The sequence below is a fragment of the Bidens hawaiensis genome, unplaced genomic scaffold, assembly GCF_021521415.1.
Source record: "Bidens hawaiensis isolate Kalapana, Puna unplaced genomic scaffold, B.hawaiensis_p1.1 tig00000955_1, whole genome shotgun sequence".
Lineage (NCBI taxonomy): Eukaryota > Viridiplantae > Streptophyta > Magnoliopsida > Asterales > Asteraceae > Bidens > Bidens hawaiensis.
The window spans coordinates 244,749-260,567 of NW_027491057.1; the positions used below are offsets into that span (position 1 = coordinate 244,749).

Consider the following 15,819-nt stretch of genomic DNA (forward strand, 5'->3'; position numbering starts at 1 on the left):
ATAGTTAAAGCTTTATTTTTATAAAACTTGAAATTGAAGGGGGCTATTAGTAAAAATAAAAACTTGCGTAAACAAAAATAATAAGAATGGGGATTGCAATTTTGATTAGGGTTTGGAAAATAATCAAACTGATACCTCAAGTGCTCACCTGCACCCCTGTTCCTACCACAAGAGACCATCGTCGTCCACCACTCACCACCCTTTGCTCAGCTGCTGTCGGCAAGGTAATAATTCACCTTTGTTTTGTTGTTAAACATTGTACTCCATTTATATTGATTGATGTTCAACGATTATAAAATTAGGGTTTGCAATTGTGGAATTGGGGATTTGGGCAAATTGATCAACTAAGTTTGGTATTGTATGGTGAAATTTTAGTTTTACTCAATCATATTGAATCTTTTTAATTAGGTAAATCATGAGAAAACAAGATACTATTTATTATTTTTACAAAAAAAAGGATGATGAACAAACGAGTAAACGTCATAGAGCTTCAACTAGTAAGCCGGTTTGCTTTGTAATTCTTCTTTTAGATACCCACCCTTCCTCTCGCATTATCATGAATATTTTATGTCTTTGTTGGTTAAAAAATTATATTGTTTTTTTTGTTTATTTATTATTATAAGAACAATTGTTTGAATGAGTAAAGAAAAATTAGATACATAGGTGTCATATTGTTTGATCCGACCCGTACCGAATCACAGGCACGAACCAAATCGCCGACCCGAAAATTTTTGGGTCTGTGAATTCGGTCACCTCCGTGATTAAGCCCAAGCTTCTCCACTGCGGGTAAGCATATAAGCAAGTCAACAAAATGATGGGCGGCACAAGCGATTTCCCTGGTGACTTGTTGGATGATTTGGAAATCAAAGAATAATATGATTAAAATCACCTCCTTCCTATGGGTGAAACACCGAGCAGAAGATCATCATCATTGGATTGAGAGAAATTATGTAGATTTAATTTTGTTAACTTTCCCTTGTAAGGTGTCTTTTAGCTTAAACTTTTTTTTTTCGTTTTTGTGACTTTCGTGTATAATGTCCAGGTTGCTTGCTATCTGTGACTAGTCCCGTTTTCTCTAATATGTTGGCCTTTTAAAAGGAAAATTCAAGGTAAAGATGGAATTAGGTGTTACAAAAAGTTGTAAAAAAAAAGGCATAAACGTGTTGCATGCAATCCTTCTATATATAGCTAAGAACCTAAATAAAGGTATAAACGTGTTGCATGCAATTAATCCTTCTATATAACTAAGAACCTAAATGTAAGGGAGTCATAAGCTTCTTTAATTTTTGGGACATAAAAATTGTTGTTGACAATGAGGTATTTGTCCATAATAATCAGTGATCCTGCAGATCTCAACTGTGTGTGTGTAAGTTAGATTCATGTCTATCCTGTCTTTGAAAAGATTTTCAGTGGGGAAATTGGATTTTAATAATTCTAACTTAATGCAGTTGGTCGATAATAATCCCAGCTTAGAAAATAGTTGCCACCGGTCCCAACTTTCACACTGTTTGTTTTCATTGGACTCCCGCTAAAAAACACTTAACGCCGTTAAGTTTTTTTCAAATTTCAAATTGATGTTTTAGGGCTTTCGTTCAGATCGAGAATATGAGTCGACTTATGTAAAACTTATCTTAAAACGACGGTCCAGACGACTAAAGGATACTTCAATTCTGGGATGTACTTTTAAATTTTAATTAACAAAAATCAAGCTGTTTGGAGCACTGTTTCGAGATAAGTTTTACATCAATCGATTCGTATCCTCATTCCGATCGAAAGCCTTAAAACATCAATTCGAAATTTGAAAAAAACTTAATGTCGTTAAGTTTTTTTTAACAAAGGTCCAATGAAAACAAATTGTGTGAAAGTTGGGACCGAGGACATCTATTTTTTAAGTTGAGATTATTATAGGCTAACTGCATTAAGTTGTGATTATTAAAATCCAATTCGCGTTTTCAAGGTAGATCCGTCTCTTTTTAAGAATCGTATGAACATTGACATTGTAATCGTGCTATATATCCAAAATTTATGTAAAATCAGGTTTGTTAAATTATGAATCATGAGGATTGCAACTGATAAGATTGAACAAGAACTTCGCGGTTTTTATAGTGTTTTTCAAAGAGTTTTCGTTGTATTAACAATACCAACAATGAGAAACCCAAATATTTGCACAAGTTTTAGTATATGCGAACTGTCAAAATAATTTTACAAAAGCCCAATGAGGCAATGAGAAACATAAAGCCCAATATATCAATGAAAAATACAGAAGCTCGTTTGTAAAGCCCAACAACAATGAAACTTGTGGGCCTGTTGCTAGAGCCTACAGGTGCACAAAATACCCAGTTCTGGACCCGACTCAGTGTACCCGATCCGGAACCGGTTCCTACCCGTACCCAATCCACGGGGACGACCTGATATTAGGTTTCTCCCAGGAACCAAAACCGGAAATACCCGGTCAAACCTGACCCGACCCTACCCGAAACCTGGAAAACCCGGTCAAATACCCAACTATTCCCAGAAACGGCTCCTACCCAACCTGGTTTTGACTTTTGTTACCATAACCGGAATCGGTTCCTGGAAATACTTGGTTTGTACACCACAACTTGTGGCCATGTGGGGGTTTTAGTTATGATCTTTTGTTCTGTTATTTGGATTAGATTGTTGGTTGTTTAAAATCCGTTCGTGCTACTAGTTATGGTGGCAGGACGACATAGACGAATCCCATTCTCACAGAAGCCGTTGTGATCACTATCTTGACCGAACCAGCACTGATTTTTCATAAAAATTTAGGTGGTAGAATCAGTGATTACAGAAGAAATGGATCCATTAATGGTTCTAAAAATGGATCAATTTCTGGATCTATCAAGAGAATACATCATACAGGTTTCCGGAGCTTTAAAGGCGGTTCAGTTGCTGCTGAAAGTGAGTGTGAAGTTTCTTCTGTTATCTGTTGTTTCTAATATTTTAGATGATGTCAGAATTCCAAGCTCAAGAACTCCCGAAGAGAATGATCAAGAAACCGAGAATGAAGATGGAGAATATATTGAGGTACACAATTTATCCAAATCAAAGCGGGCTCTTAGAGACTAGCCACAGTTCGAATCAGATTTAACAAATTCAAGCCCCCAAAGTGTAAAGTTCAAGCACAAAGAGAGCGTGTCTTCTTTGTCAACCGAAGATGACCTCCTTTTAGATTCATTCAGTGAAGATCAAGAGAATGTTGGTGATGAAGATGCTAGCATATGTCCGAGCTGTAGAAAGTAGAAACATGCTTGAATTTGAGAGATCGAGGGAGATCAGTGAAGGAACTTATGGTGTTGCTCACAAAACTAGAGATAAGAAAACCGAATAAATTGAGGAACTTATGGAATATAGTTTCCTGTAACCAATTTAAGGGAGATAAATATTCTTGGTAGTTTACAACACTCGTCCCTAGTAGAACTAAAGGAAGTCCTTACAGATGATTATGATGGTGCTGATATGGTTATGGAGTATGTTAAATCACGAACTTAAAGAATATATGGATCGTATGAGACAGCTGTTTAATCAGAGCGAGGTTAAACGCCTTATGATAAAACTTTGGAGGGTGTGTGTTATCTTCATGACAACTTTGTTATGCACAGAGATTTAAAGACATCAAGCTTTTGCTTCTGAACAACGGTGAGTTGAAGACATGCGACTTTGGGCTGTCCCGCCAATAGGTGAGTCCATCTAAACTTATACTCCAGTGGTGGTTACACTGCGGTACAGGGCGCCTGAACTACTTTTGGGGATGTAAAGCTATTCAACTGCATTGACATGTGGTCAGTGGGTTGTATAATGGATTAATGCCCAAGCTGTTGTCTAACAAACCACATATGCCCTTGACCATGGATGGTTTCGCAAGGCTCCTCTTCCTGCTGAACATGTTAGGATTTGTAAATAAATTTCACCTCTTTAAACTTTTAGTGTAAAACAGCATCCATGATCTTTATGGTATGACTTGGTTATATTACTTTGTTGTCTATTCAATAGTACATCTTGCTTTTACAAACTTGGAATAAAAATAAAAATGCTAGTGTTCATGGAATCATGGTACATCTTGCTTATACTAGAGCCTAAGATCAGTTTTCGTTTAAATATATAGTTAATATATGGTAAAGATTATACCTACTGAGACCTTGACAGGCGACAGCACACTAACAGAAGCATATGTCTGGCCATCATTCTACCTGAGTGTAATAGTGATGGTCTTGCCAAGCACAAAAAAGATTAGTGATAGCTCAATGAAGAATATGGTGTTGATTAGCATTCTGTCAATGATCCATCCAAAAACAGTAAATCCACCTGTGTTTGATTGCACATACGTGACTGCAAAACATAGCTCAAGTCATTTTTAAATAAAATTGGAATTGAATGGAATCTAGAGAAATAATAACATGTTAGCACATACCAAATGATTGTCTCTTGTGATATGATGACGTGGAAGAAGCGAATCGGTTATGAATAGCAAATGGCACAAAATCACTCGGCTCGAGCTCACTCTCTGAAATATCAAGGCTCATTGAGCTAGTAGCAGCTTCCATGTTCTTACTATCAATTGATATTCCAGAAGCATCATTCGAGTCGCATGTTACTAGTGCATGCCATCTACACGCAACTGATCCAAGCCCTTGAGCTCTGTGTGAGATCTTTGCAGCTGCAGATAAACAAAGTGTGATTCCTACAAGCTGAAGAATCGATAACACCTGCATGAATTTGATTTCATTATTTAAGAACAAGTTTAAACAATATAAGTTAATATTTTATAGAGTTAAGTGCCATTTTGGTACCTGTGGTTTGACCAACTATGCAACTTTAGTACCTATACTTTATGCAAATGACTAACCCAGTTTCAAAAAACTTGCATTTTTAGTACTTTTTTTTAACTCCGTCTATTTTATCAGTTAAGTCAAGGGTACTTTGGTAATTTTCTTAATTTGTTCTTTCTTTTAAATGCCTCCCCCCCTCTTTTCAATGGCGGCGACATTCAACCCCACCGGAAGTCCACTGCCGGAAACTACTTCAGCTCGTCAGCGAACGCACCAGGTTTGCCGGAAATGTTCGTGAACTCCATCGTCGTCGTCGCTTCGTACTGAACCATCATAAGCCTAATCTGTCGCTGCTCGTTCTTCTCCACCGTTGTCGGATACTGTGGCGGAACCCTAGCCGCTATAGTCATCGCCACCAATTGAACCAGCAGCGGCGACAATCTGGTGGTTCAATTGTCGGATACTGTCAATTGAACCACCATGGTCGTTCTTCTCCACCATTGTCGGATACTAGGTTTGTCACCGCCGCCGCCGCTATTGGTTCAACTGGTGGCGATGACGATGATGATGGCGGCTAGGGTTCCGCCACAGTATCCGACAACGGTGGAGAAGAACAAGCAGCGACGGATTAGGCTTATGATGGATCAGTACGAAGCGACGACGACGATGGAGTTCACTAACATTTCCGCCAAACCTAGTGCGTTCGCTGACGAGCTGAAGTAGTTTCCGGCAGTGGACTTCCGGTGGGGGTGAATGTCGCCGGCATTTAAAAGGGGGAAGGCATTTAAAAGAAAAGAAAAAATTAAGAAAATTACAAAATTACCAAAGTACCCTTGACTTAACTGATAAAATAGACGGAGTTAAAAAAAAGTACTAAAAATGCAAGTTTTTGAAACTGGGGTAGTCATTTGCATAAAATAAAGTATAGGTACTAAAGTTGCATAGTTGGTCAAACCACAGGTACCAAAATGGCACTTAACTCTATTTTATATTATAACCATGTTGAAGCTTTACTTACAGCAAAATCACCAGTGTCGATGAAGTTAATAATTCCCTGGTTTTCAGTGGTCTGTAACAGAGCTGAAAACTGGCACGCGGTCACAACCAAGAACTCCAGAAGAAGGAAAGCTCGAAACCAGTGGCTTATTTTCGATAAACAATAAGCGAGACGCGTGTGCTCTTCAATATAAACAGAAACATCCAAGTCTCTTTCCAGAATCTTGCCATAGTTTTCAATCCGAATCACTTGTAAATTTCCTACCAAATTAAACAAAGCAGTGCCTGATAAGAACACTATGGCCGAGTACGCCCAGGTTACAAGTGAAGCCAGAAGAGTCACTGCAGGCAGCCACCATGAATCATGAGGCAGATAAACAACTCGAGCGGCCTCACGAGCCGTCTTCAATAAGAAACATACCAATAACCACACCCCCAGCCCTCGGAAAAAGTCCTAAAAATCATTTGCATCATGTTATTTTCAATCTTAATTCAACTGTAGCAGTTCTAGCCAACATGTACGTAGTACCTTGAAATTCAAATAAAAATAGAGATCCTTCACACAAACCTAGACTACATTTAAATCTTCTTCATGATAACTTTGTTCAGTAGAGTTCATTAATCTTTGTCAGCTTAACATAGGTCATTTTTAGGGGTGCAAACCAGTCGACCTGATTCTGAGCTCGGCTCGTTTCAAGCTTAAGCTTGAGCTTACACGAATTGAGCCGAGCCAAGCCTGAGCTCGACTAGGCTTGAACTCGGCTTGTTTAACTTACAAAGAGCTCCAGCTCGGCTTGTTTCAAGCTCTATTTTTAAAGCTTGAGCTCCCTCGTGAGTAGTTTTTCAAACTCGAGCTCGGCTCGTTTAACTTCTAGAGAGCTCAAGCTCGGCTCGTTTAACTTACAGAGAACTCAAGTTTGGCTCGTGAGTAGGTTTTCAAGCTCTGTGTAAACGAGCTGACTGTCGAGCCGAGCCCAAGCTCAACTAGGCTTGAACTCGGCTCGTTTAACTAACAGTGAGCTCAAACTTGAGCTCGGCTTATTTCAAGTTCTATTTTCAAATATTGAGCTCTTTGCTCCACTCATCTTACTTTGAGCTATATTTTTTAAATTCTCATGAGTAGGTTTTAACCTCAAACTCGGCTCGTTTATTATTAATCATTTAATTTATATGCATTTATAGTTACTTTTATCTATGTATAATTACACATATCTGGTATATTATTAGTTGTTTTTACCATAACTTAAAACATACAATTAATTATTAAACAAATATACACTAAATAAAAAATTATATAACCTCATGTCTAAGCTTTTGTGCGAGCCGATCTCAACCAACTCGCGAGCCGCTTTACATAGAAATAAAAACCTGAAGCTTACATAAATCTTCTGGATATAAAGCTGCGGATACAGAACAGCGTAAGCGTCGTGACAATCAACAAACAGAAGCTTCCGGACGCCGTACTTTCTCAAATTATGAGAAACACAAAGCAGAGATATGGCGGCAACGACGGCCTGTGAAAGAATAACCTCGAGTTCAAAGCGTTTGATTTGGTACTTGGAGTAGTCGGAGTAAAGGATCAGCGGCAGCGGCGTTATTACTCCGATTATGAGGAATGATATCCAGGAGAGTGTGGTGGTTAGTGGAGTGTATTGGCAGAAGCCGAGGAGGTTTAGGAAGGATTCGAGTTTGTTCAATGCTAGGTGTAGTGGTGAGTCGGTGGTTGTGTGGTTGTTGGAGTCGGTTAGTGGTTGCTGAAGAGATGATGAGTTGGTTTCTGGTGGTGGTGTTGTCATGGTGGGTGAGGTTGGAGAATGTGAAAATGAACATTGGGGATGGTAAGTTGGATACTGGGAAGGCATTTACAATTTTAATTTTTAAGTAACTTTTAACTTTTGATTTTTCAAAACGATCATCTGCACCGCTGACTAAGGGATGAGCAAAAATTGATATGGTACCGAATCTATATTGGTATCGAAATCGGTATCAAGGTTTTGAGTTTTCAGGACTAGTACGGTACCGGTACCGATATTTTTCGAATTTTACCTTAAATACCGGTACCGGTAACAAAACTTTACGATTTTCGGGATCGGGATTTTCAGTACCGGTACCGAGCTCATCCCTAGTTGACATGCAATGTTTCCAAGTTTATTTACACCTTGTTCCCGAGTCTCATTAAAGGAGAGAAAGGAAAGGAAATGAAATGAAGAGAAAGAGGTAGAGTGTTGTGTTACCAAGTTTCATTAAAGGAAGGAAAGGAAAAGAAACAAGGAAATGTGTGTTCCTGAGTTTCATTTAAGGAAAGAAAAGAAAGGAAAGGAAAGGAAAGATAATGCAAATAAAGGGTAAAATGAGTGAGTTTGTTTTCTTTCCAAATTGGAAAGATTTAAATGGAAAGGAAAGAAAATGAGTTATGGAAGTGAAAATGAAAAGAAAGGAAAGGAGATGAATTCCTTTCCTTTCTCTCCTTAATTTAACTCGGGAACACAGCGTTAAGGAGAGAAATGAATATTTTTCTTTCCTTTCTATTCCTTTTTTTCTTTTTCTTTCTCTCCTGTGTTCCCGAGTCTCATTAAAGAAAGGAAAAGAATAAAGAAAAAGAGGTAGAATGCTTATGGATGGAAAGGAAAGGAAAATAAATGAAACTAGCAAAGTTGTGTCCCTAAGTTTTTTTTATGAAGGAAAGGAAAGGAAATATGATTAAGTTGTGTTCCCTAGTTTCATTCTCGAGCTCATTTAACTAAGGAAAGGAAAGGAAATGAAAACATTTCCATTCATTTCCTTTCTTTTCATTTTCCTTTCCTTTCATTCATTTTCCTTTCCTTTCCATCCATTCAATTCCTTTCAAAATGGAAAGAAAGAAATAACACTATAAAACCCTTCATTTTCTTTTCCTTTCCTTTGCTTTCTTTCCTTTAATGAAACTCGGGAACACACTTATTGTTCTTTCCTTCCTTTAATGAAACTCAGGAACACAACATTTTCTTTCCATCCCTTCATTTCTTTTCCTTTCCCTTGTTAAATGAAACTCGGGAACAGAGAGTTAAGGAGAAAAAGGAAAAGATTGAAGAATATATGTGTTCCCAAGTTTCATTAAAGGAAAGGAAGAGAAAAATAAGAGAAATATAGTGTAAAATGAAGGTGATTAGATTCTTTCCAATTTGGAAAGAATTGAAAGGAAAGAAAGTGTGGGAAGAAAGGAAATAGGAGGGAAAAGAAAGAGAAAAGAAAGGAAAGGAAAACTCTTCATTTCCTTTCCTTTCTCTCGTCAATGAGACTTGGGAACACAGTGTTAATGAAACTCGGTAACACACTTATTGTTCTTTCTTTCCTTTAATGAAACTCAGGAACACAACATTTTCTTTCCATCCCTTCATTTTCTTTCCTTTCCCTTGTTAAATGAAACTTGGGAACAGAGCGTAAAGGAGGGAAATGAAAAGGAAGGAAAGGGAAATGTAGAGTAAATTAGGTGGTATCTCTTTCCTTCCAAATTGGAAGAAATTGGTAGGAAAGAAAAGAAAGGAAAGGAAAAGAATATAAAGGAAAGGAAAATCTTTCAATTCCTTTCCTTTCTTTGTTAAGTGATCTCGGGAACACAACGTAAAGGAAGGAAGGGAAAGAAACAAAGAAATGTGTGTTTCTGAGTTTCATTAAAGGAAATGAAAGAAAAGATAAGGTAAATAAAGGGCAAAATGGGTGAGTTTGTTTTCTTTTCAAATTGAAAATAACTGAATGGAAAGGAAAAGAGTTAAGGAAGTGAAAATGAAAAGAAAAGAAAGGAAATAATTCCTTTCCTTTTTCTCCTTAATTTAACTCGGAAAACATCCCATCTTAAAAGGAAAGAGATAATCTACCATTTACTCTTTATTTTACCAATCTTTCCTTTCCTTTAATGAAACTCGGGAACACATTTTGTTCTTTCCTTTCTTAAATGAAACTCGGAAACACAACAATTCCTTTCCATCATTTTCTTTCATTTATTTCCCTCCTTACATGAAACTCGGGAACAGAGCGGAGAAAAATGGATCCGGCTGGGAATACCGTCTCATGGTTTGTTCCTTTTTTTTATTTTTTTATGGAAATCAGAGCGTTCTCAACCTATTTCTTAAAAATATGTGACGGAAATTTGTAAATCATATGGTATGGTTACAAGTGGTTGTAAGTAGAGGAGAGAGAAAATTGTTATACGAGAAAGTTAAATTTGATGTTCACTGTTCACACAGTATAATATTTTAATATTTTCTAAAAATGATTGTGAGTGAATGATAAAGAAATGATAATGATAAAAATATAAAAGTGTATTATTTAATTTATTTTATTGAAAAGGAGAGAAATTGTAGTAACTTTTAGTGTAATTATATGATATATATTTATATATATGTGTGTGTGTGTGTGTGTGTATATAGGGAATATTTCAAATTAGAACCACTTTAAGTTTTATGAACTCGAAAGAACTCAACGAAACAATTTTTTTTTTAATTTTTTAGACATACGTAATATATGTATGTTACATATACGTAAAAAAATTACATAATTTTTTACGCACCGAGACGACTTATTGCATATGTGTAACGGGCGTTTAAAGCTATGTAATCAGTGTACATCTTTATTCTCTCTCATACTTTAATTTTTTAATCACATTTAATATCAACCACATAATCTAATCTATATAATTAAATACGTGGTCAAGAATGAAGTTCTTATGTTCTTAAAACTCAACAAGGTTCTCAAAAGATCACTCCCATATATATATATATATATATATATATATATATATATATATATCTACCTATTCTAATAAAGTAAAATAACTGTGGACGCGTGTCACTTTGTGGTTAAACCTCATAACTTTTTCTCTCCAAACTAATAATTATGTTATAGATCAATAATTATTTAGTTTCCTTTTACACACAATTTATATTATATCTATAACATGATTAAATTATTCACTTTCCTTTAAACTCTATTTTATTATATATACTATACATTTTTATAAAAATAAATATTCTTATAAATTATAAATATATGCTTTAAATCTATCAATTATTTTTTCAGTTAATTTACTAAATTATATATATGTTAAAATGTAATAATATATACCATTCACTTTCATATATAATAAAGTTTATCATAGTCAGTTTCTCATTTTTTTATCAATGATTGTTTCAGGTTTTTTGTGGGACTTAAATTTGATTGTTACGAGTCAAAAGTTAGTAAATAGATTGTGTGGCACAAGTTAATTACATTTGGCTCAAAATTTGTTACTGGTCAAAAAGGGATACTATGAGTATTATTAAAAGGTTGAGAATACAAGGAGATTTATCATTAAATTTGTTATTGGTTCAAAGTTTTGACTTGAAAATGTAAAAAAAAAATAGTTAGAATTTTAAACGTGATTTCTAATTTATTGTCAATGACTTTTTTGGAAATAATGAAAAGATTCGGGATTTGGATAATTGACTATTTTTCCCGTAACTATTAAAATTTAAGAAAAGACGGCGAACACTTTCGACATGCTACCTTCAGGCATATCAATACTTCTAACTTTTACAAAATTTGAAACATTTGTGTCAGCATTGAATTTTCCTTTTAATAGTGATTAAAATGTATTGTGTAAAACATGTCACACAAAATTATGCTCAAGTGAAGCAAAACTGAACAGGTTAACGTGTTATTTTTATGTTTGTCATTATGGCAAGTCGAGAAGCCCCCTCAAAATTATAAAAATCATTTTCATGGTGTAGATTTACTTTTTTGAAATTGGTTCATAACTAAAATTCTATCAATTATATATATATATATATATATATATATATATGATACTGAGAATCAAATTTCCAATAGATGGACCATTCTCAGGTATGTTTTGGCACTTGCGTTATTATTATTTTTAATTAAGTTCATTTTTGTTTTGAAAAAAATCATTTTCTGATATAAATAAAATCAATTTATGTATACATAGTATAGATATAATCATAGATGTAATCATTTTTCCATATACAGTATGTACTTATTTGCTTTATTTATAATTTTATTATTTGGATCATCTCGTGTGCTACACGTGCTCTAAAGCTAGTGTGTGTGTACTAGAAAGGTGCCTGCGCGATGCGACGGGATACAAAAATCCTAATAATCATGTAACAATTATGGATGTTCAAGGTTCGTTAAAAACCTTGAAAACGCTTAAACCAATCACCTATTTTTGGTCAACCGGTTTCTAAATGTTCAAACCATAGAAAACGGTTTGGTTTATGATTTATACCAAAAATTGGCCATATAAAATCGGGCAGGACTGGAAACTTATTATTGAAGCTCAATGCGTGAAACCAAACTGTTAGCAACGATTCAATTTAAATTTTCAACGGTTCAGTTTCGGTTTTCAATGATAAAAAAATCGAGCTAACGGTTTGGCTCACGGTTTAACTTAAAAACCATTAAAACCGAATAGTGAATGCCCATACGTAACGTGCTAAATTTTTTTAATTGAAAAAACTATAGCAATACCATACCCAAATTAAAGACAATAAAATGTTCATTTTTATGGTGCAATTTTTTTAAAAATATATTAACGTATGAACAAGTTATGATCGTTGGAGAGAAGTTGGGGTTACAATTAAAATCAAAAGGAATACATTGATAAAGATGAAGGTTCAAAGTTGTAACTATTTTTTAAATTTACAAAGGTTGAGTAAAGTTAAGGGGACAGTGTTGTAACTTTTTCTATGCATATATTTTATAATAACAAGTTTGTCCATATCTTACATGCTTTACAAAATGTATCTTGTATTTTACAATTTGTAAATTACTTAAAAAGTATGTGTCTTAATTTCCATATGTCTCATGTATGATATATATATATATATATATATATATATATATATATATATATATGGGAGATTTCAATTAAGAACCCCTTTGAGTTTTAAGAACTCGAAAGAACTCAGTGTAACGATTTTTTTTTCGAATTTTTTTTACACATGCGTAATATATGTAAGTTACATACACGTAAAAAAATTACACAATTTTTTACGCACCGAGTCGACTTTTTACACATGTGTAACGGACGTAAAAGTTAGTGTAACCACTTACATTTTTATTCTCTCTCATACTTTGACTTTTTTGCTAGATTTAATCTCAACCACATATTCCAACCCATTTAATTAAATGTGTAAATGGGTTGGAATATGTGGTTGAGATTAAATCTAGCAAAAAAGTCAAAGTAGGAGAGAGAATAAAGATGTAAGTGTAACAAGTCGATTCGATGCGTAAAAAATTTTGTAATTTTTTCACAAATATGTAACCTACATATTACGCATGTGTAAAAAAAAGTCGAAAGAAAAATCGTTACACTGAGTTCTTTCGAGTTCTTAAAACTCAAAGGGGTTCTCATTTGAAATCTCCCCATATGATAGGTAAGTAGGGAACTGAATGTGAATGCTCTCAGGATGTACAAGCCGGTTTCTTCTAGTTACATGTTTGAGTCGTTTTGTGTTTTCGGAAGAAATAAGAAAAATAGGAAAAAGTTGGATGACATCGTGATTTTGGGGGAGACGGGAAAAAACCGAGAAAACAATGAAAATATTAATGTAATAGTGATGTGATATACTAAGTAAAATAAGGAAAATGAGAAGAAATGAGAGGACTCCAATGCTCTTAACCTTCCGGGCTCCGGCTGTTGTATTCACTAAATGGGCTTTTAACACAAAATTCTCAAGTTTATTGGGCACTGTAGAGATGATCAAATAAACCGGTTCTGGAACCGGAACCGGTGGAACCGAACCGGACCCGAACCGGTTCTTACCCGTTTTTTGTAGGAACCGGACCCTATCTGATTCAACCCGATGATCCGTGACCGGTTCTTGCATTTCTGAGTGGGGGCGGGTAGGAACCGGAACCGAACCGGAACCGAACCGGAACCGGTTCTGGAACCGGAACCGGTTCCTAACCGTTTTTTTGGCCGTTTTTTTTTGGCCGTTTTTTGACCGTTGGGGTCAAAAATAGCCGTTTTTTGACCGGTTAGGGTACAGGAACCTGTTCCTAAACCGGTTCCTGTACCCTAACCGGTCAAAAAACGGCTATTTTTACTTCTTATTGGTTACAAGTTATTGCCACACTGCCTACGTGACAATGACGTGACTCTATAACTAAAAGTCGACAACCACAACATACAACCTTATCAACAATTTACTTCTTATTGGTTGTAGATGCCAATGCTTTGATTCGAAAGCCCTAGCTAGTGATGAAACCCCCTAAAGGAGAGGACCAAACTAACCAAAGTTTTTAAGTTTTGATAATTTTAAGTTTTATGTTGAATGTAAGGTTACTTTTCAATACTTTTGGTTTTTTGGAAAGTATTAAGAAATATTAAAAATTATTTTTTTTAAATATTTTTTTGTTTTTAGTAATTCAGTTTTTAGCCCCTGTATTTTTTTTTTCAAATAAAAATATCAAATTTTTGTGCCATGCCCGTATCCCGTGCAAGGTCTAAGAAATTAGTGACTAGTTCATAAGGGAGTTGGCTAGCTGAATAACAATATTCTCTTTAAATTATCCGCTTAAAAATCACAATACTAATCTTAAATAAATATGAAAATTTTATAAGAGGGGTAAATTGCCGTTTTTATTCTTGTGGTTTGTTTAAATTGGTCATTTTTGTCAAAAAATGTAAACCTTGTTATTTTTGTTTCTACAGTTTCATTTTTGTTGTAATTTTCGTCCGTCTCGTTAAACATATTTTAGACTAAAATAGCAGATTTTGACAAACCACATGGATAAAAATTGTAACGAAAATGAAACTCTAAAAAAAACCGCACTTTACTCTTAGAATATTTTAACAAATTGAAATTCAAGAAATGTAATCTATTTCTCGTTATTAAAAATATATTATTATTTTAGACCAGCTACTAAGTCAATTTTTTGAAAAAAATGCCATATGGCCCACACCATTGACAACTAACTAGTAACTACAATGGTCAATAGATCCATCTAAACGTCCTTTCGTGTTGAAATTATTACAACTTATTTTCTGTTATGTGTTTTAATGGAATTAAAGCTAACCAACTCCATTGACTCTTAACTTCACATGGTCATCATTAAAGAGAAAGAAAATGAGGTTCACATTAATAAATTTCCATTTTTTGTCCTCCGTTTAATACTTACTAAGCCCGGACCTTAAATTTTTATCATTAATCATTGTTGGTAGAGAAAATGAATGGTTACAAAACCCGAGCTTGATTATTGTGTGAGAAGCTCGTTTAGACCCATCGACTCTTGTGTATTTTTAAGTTTTTCTATTTTAGACTTCTATGTATTAATTTTACATTGTACAATTGAGCTTGAGCAAACTTTAGCTCGTTTAAGGCACTACATAAGCTTAAGCTGATCTTAGATTCATTAAAGGTTCTTAATACACACACACATATATATAATAGTTAAAAGCCAATATAAATTCATTAATTAATAAATAATAAACAAGTTGAGCCCAAAATAACTCACGAGCCGAGCTCGTGGTTTAGAAAAAAGCTCGAAATGAGTCGAGCTCTTATAAGTTAAAAAGAGCCAAGCTCGAGCGTGGGCTCACTTCGGCTCGTTTTTACGCCCCCAGCGGGGAGGAAAGCCTTAGAGAAAACCACCTTGACCAACCACCCCACCAAACTGATGGATATCAAACTGTATTCATGTTTCATCAAAACCATTTTATTTAGAAAATATAAATATTTTTATGTATTCATAAATAACTTTTTTTTGGCTATATGTTGAAGTATAACTAGCTTTCTCTTAATTATCCACATGAGTTGTTCTTTGATATTTGGTATGTTATAAACTATTAACTATACTTGATTTATATCCATATATATACTTCATGTTTTTTCTTAAATGTTTAAACACCAGCCTATGGCTATGACAAAACACTACTAGAAAATTGAGTAATTGTCACCAAAATTTGCTACCGAAAAAAACCGGTAGCAAATTTAGCGATCGATTTAGCAAATTTGCTACCAAAAATGCCAATTACTTGATGCGGTGGCTAAGCGGT

General features: G+C 34.7%; 1 protein-coding gene and 1 pseudogene across 1 annotated transcript; one reads left to right on the forward strand and one right to left on the reverse strand.

Moving 5' to 3' along the window:
* The first annotated feature begins 2,289 nt into the window (after positions 1-2,289).
* LOC143549016 (cyclin-dependent kinase G1-like) lies at positions 2,290-5,365 on the forward strand (annotated as a pseudogene).
* Positions 5,366-5,778: 413 nt separating this feature from the next.
* LOC143549027 (uncharacterized) lies at positions 5,779-7,579 on the reverse strand. The gene is made up of 2 exons (XM_077040046.1): positions 7,163-7,579; positions 5,779-6,237 (listed from the first exon to the last, which is right to left on the reverse strand). Exons 1-2 carry the CDS (start codon positions 7,577-7,579, stop codon positions 5,779-5,781), a joined length of 876 nt encoding a protein of 291 aa, XP_076896161.1.
* Positions 7,580-15,819: the final 8,240 nt, after the last annotated feature.